This window comes from Myotis davidii, unplaced genomic scaffold (assembly GCF_000327345.1).
Source record: "Myotis davidii unplaced genomic scaffold, ASM32734v1 scaffold69, whole genome shotgun sequence".
Taxonomy (NCBI): Eukaryota; Metazoa; Chordata; class Mammalia; order Chiroptera; family Vespertilionidae; genus Myotis; species Myotis davidii.
In genome coordinates, this window is record NW_006300363.1 from 3,272,556 (window position 1) to 3,276,027 (window position 3,472).

A 3,472-nucleotide genomic window follows, 5' to 3' on the forward strand; every position below is an offset into this window, starting at 1 on the left:
CCATGAATTCTTTTCCTCTCCTAGCTAGAGACTACTAACATACCTTGGATTATGGCCACATCACACCAATTCCTACTTCTGTTGTCACATGACCTTCTTCCAGCTTATACCTTTTTGCCTCCTTCTTAAAAGGCCTTTAATGATTACATTTAGACCCCACCTGGATCATTGAGGGTCATCTCCGCATCTCAAAATCCTTAAATCAATCACATCTGCAGAGTTTCTTTTGCCATATCAGATAATATATTCACAAGTCCCAGGAATAAGAATGTGAATCTATTTGGGTGGCCATTATCCATTCTACTACAGGCAATAATAAAAATTATGATAATAGCTATCATTACTAAGTGTTATTCATTACAGTAGGCACTTTACATGCATTATATAGCCATCTTTCTCTCTCACTCTCTGCAAGATGGTAATGATTAAGGATGATATTTAAAATATTTAAAAACTTGTACATCAGGGCTGCGTAACTCTTCCCTTGCCGGATGAGAGAGCTCCGCATGGCCCCAGAAAAGCCACCTGGAAGGTCACATTCTGCATATTGGAGAACATTGATAGCATTATCAGCCTTGGTAGTAGCTTACTGAGCATGCCCTGGCGACAGGCCTTCTGCTAGTTTTTGATAAGTAAAAATAAAATAAATAATTGACTTGAAGACAGAAAAAAAATAAATAAATAATTTTATGGTTGGGTCACAACTTGAGGAACTGTTCTTAAAGGGCCAGAAGGTTAAGAACCACTGATCTATAGGAATTAGAACTCAAACCCTATCTTTTTATAATAACTACCTTATTAGAGTTAAAAAAAGATAATGGCTAAATATGTTTCCTGAGAACTGTGGGCAAAAATCTGAGATTTTTTTTCTACCACTATTAAGATTTTTTAATTTTAATTTAAATTCTTTATTGTTTAAAGTATTATATAAAACTATTAAGAACTTAAAACATAACAGCTTTAAGAACTCGGGTGTTGAGGCAAACTGTATCCCATCCCTACATTCTGACAATAGCCTGTGTTTACAAAACAATTTATATGATGTCAATAAAAGACTTTAGTAAAGAATATAAAAAACAACACGTGAATTATTTAAAATCTCTTTAGCCATATTTAGGTCTCATTTGCCTCAAATCTTTTTTGGAACAAGTAAGCACACAAGTATTTTTCCTTACAAGTGAGTAAACTCGACAATTTAACTTATTAGCAACAATTCAGTGAGATAATAAATTTTAAAAGTTATTATTCTGGAAACAAAGTGTTTCTTTGCCTTAATTTCTGTTGATGGAATGAATTATCTCAAAGCCCAACCTTTGTTAAATTATCAGAAGTTACCACTTACGCATTCTCTTCATCAAAATTGGCCCGTTTAGATCCAATTTTATAGAAAGAAGGGAGCTGTGGTGGAGCTGACTTCCCAAATCCAGAAGAAGAGCTGGTTGCCCCAAAGGCACTGTGGGACTGTTGTGGGAGTTTTGGTTCTTCCTTCTTTCCAGCACTAATGGCAAAACCTCCAAAGCCAAATCCCCTTTTAGTGCCAGGGCCACCTTTATTCCAGTTCATGGTGTCAATGATTGATCTGTTAGGAACAAGATACATTAATAGAAAATTAATTTTATAAAGTAAATAGCCATTGACTTTATGTCTCTCCCAACCTCTACCAACAATTTCATTCTCAACTTGTGCCTCTCAATTAACTTTAACTTTATACTTCAGATATGCAGTATGCTAACTTCAATGAAATGGTCACATTTTCTAAAACACTGAAGACATTTTTATTTTACTGGACTCTCAATCTAAATGGGATGCAGCATTTAATATCATCCCCTTTAAAAGGATTTGATTGCTAATTTAATATTTGTTAAGCTGCAAAAATACTCCTAAGACAACTAATATTTTGGAAGATCAATTGAAAAGACTTAAGCTCTTAAATTTTATCCTCAAGAGGTTTACAGTCTACCAGGAAAACAGGCAAAAAGAAAAACACACAAAAGCCACTAAAACAATCTACAATTAATGTAATGCTTGCTATAACAGAGACTGAGGTGCTATCAGCAATGCTGTCTCAAAATTAACGATTTTCCTCTGGTAATGACACCTTGAAGATTCAAAGAATTAAAATTTAAAAAATAGTAATTTGTAGAAATTACCTATGTTATTATCTCTGAAGGGTTCTTGTGAACCATGCATTTATTTAGCAAATGCACACTAGAACACTAACTAGGAAGAAACCCCTATTCATTGATATGTTGCCTAATGTGTTCAGTTAATCCTATGGTTAAGGATTACAAAGAAATTTCCTGAGCTTCAATTCAATCAAATTAAAAACAATATTTTATAGCATCTTATTAGTCTTGGCTCCAAAAAAAATGTTTTTATATACATAAGTTTCCTAAGTTTTGTAGAAAAGCAGGAAGCTCAGAAAGCACAAAGGGACAAAATTTAAAACTACCTGAAATTTCCTCTCCCAGATATGTAACTTTGCTGATCTCTTTTGCTATGTATTCTACTCTATTTTTGTTGTTGTTGTTGCTAATACTCACTCTAGGATAGTTTTCCATTGACTTTTAGAGAGAGTTGAAGGGAGGGGGAAAGACACAGAGAGAAACATCTATATGAGAGAGACACATTGATTGGTTGCCTCCAGCACAGGACAGGCATCTAAGATATGCAACTAAGGTATGTTCCCCTGACAGGGATCCAAGTCAGGATCCTTCAGGTCAAAGGCCAAAGCTCTATCCACTGAGCCAAACCAGCTAGAGCTCTCCACTATTTTTTAAGTTGTATACACACACACACACACACACACACACACACACACACACACACAATTTGAAACAAAATAAAATCATACTGTACATTTAGTTACTGATTTCCTCACCTAATGATACACTATGAACATCTTTGAATATCAATAAATACATTTCTCTACTACTGTTTTATAATGTTGTGAAACATCATATAGCTCTATCTTTGTGTACCCTGATTTCGTTAGGATCCTTTTTTAAAATCTAATTGCTTAGTCAAAGGGAAAATGCATTCTAATTTAAAAAATGTTTAATTACAACTTACATTTATGGAAAAGTGTCCATTACACATTAAGTCAAATAAAAAGGACATAGAACAAGGTGGACGATATGATTCAACATAATTCAATGTAAAAGCATGTGTAACATATCCAGAGATAGCTGGAGGGCTGTTAATCAAAATGTTAACTGCAGTTACTTGATTTTTACTTTCATGTTTGTATTAAAGTTTACAACTAATAATAAAAATTAAAATACTTATAATGGGCTCTGAAGCAAATGTAGAAAGAGTTCCGAAAATGGCTCTTTATGATGACGGACCAAGAACAACATGCTCTACTTTTCTGCTTCTCTTCCCCCCCCCTCCCCCGCATATATCTTACAGGTTTTGTAATACTTAGTTCAGTTTTAGGATTAAATTTGATTTATGCTATGCCAATCTTCAA

At 34.0% G+C, this 3,472-nt stretch overlaps 1 protein-coding gene across 6 annotated transcripts in view; it reads right to left on the reverse strand.

The window, feature by feature from the left end:
* The window catches only part of DDX42 (DEAD-box helicase 42), a 35,768-nt gene that overhangs the window by 29,581 nt on the left and 2,715 nt on the right, over positions 1-3,472 (reverse strand). For all 6 annotated transcript variants that reach the window (XM_006776716.2, XM_015572415.1, XM_015572414.1 and 3 more), the window contains one exon: positions 1,343-1,579. In XM_006776716.2, the coding sequence (XP_006776779.1) occupies positions 1,343-1,563 (221 nt within the window). In that variant the 5' untranslated portion in view covers positions 1,564-1,579. The remainder of the gene's footprint in view (positions 1-1,342; positions 1,580-3,472) is intronic.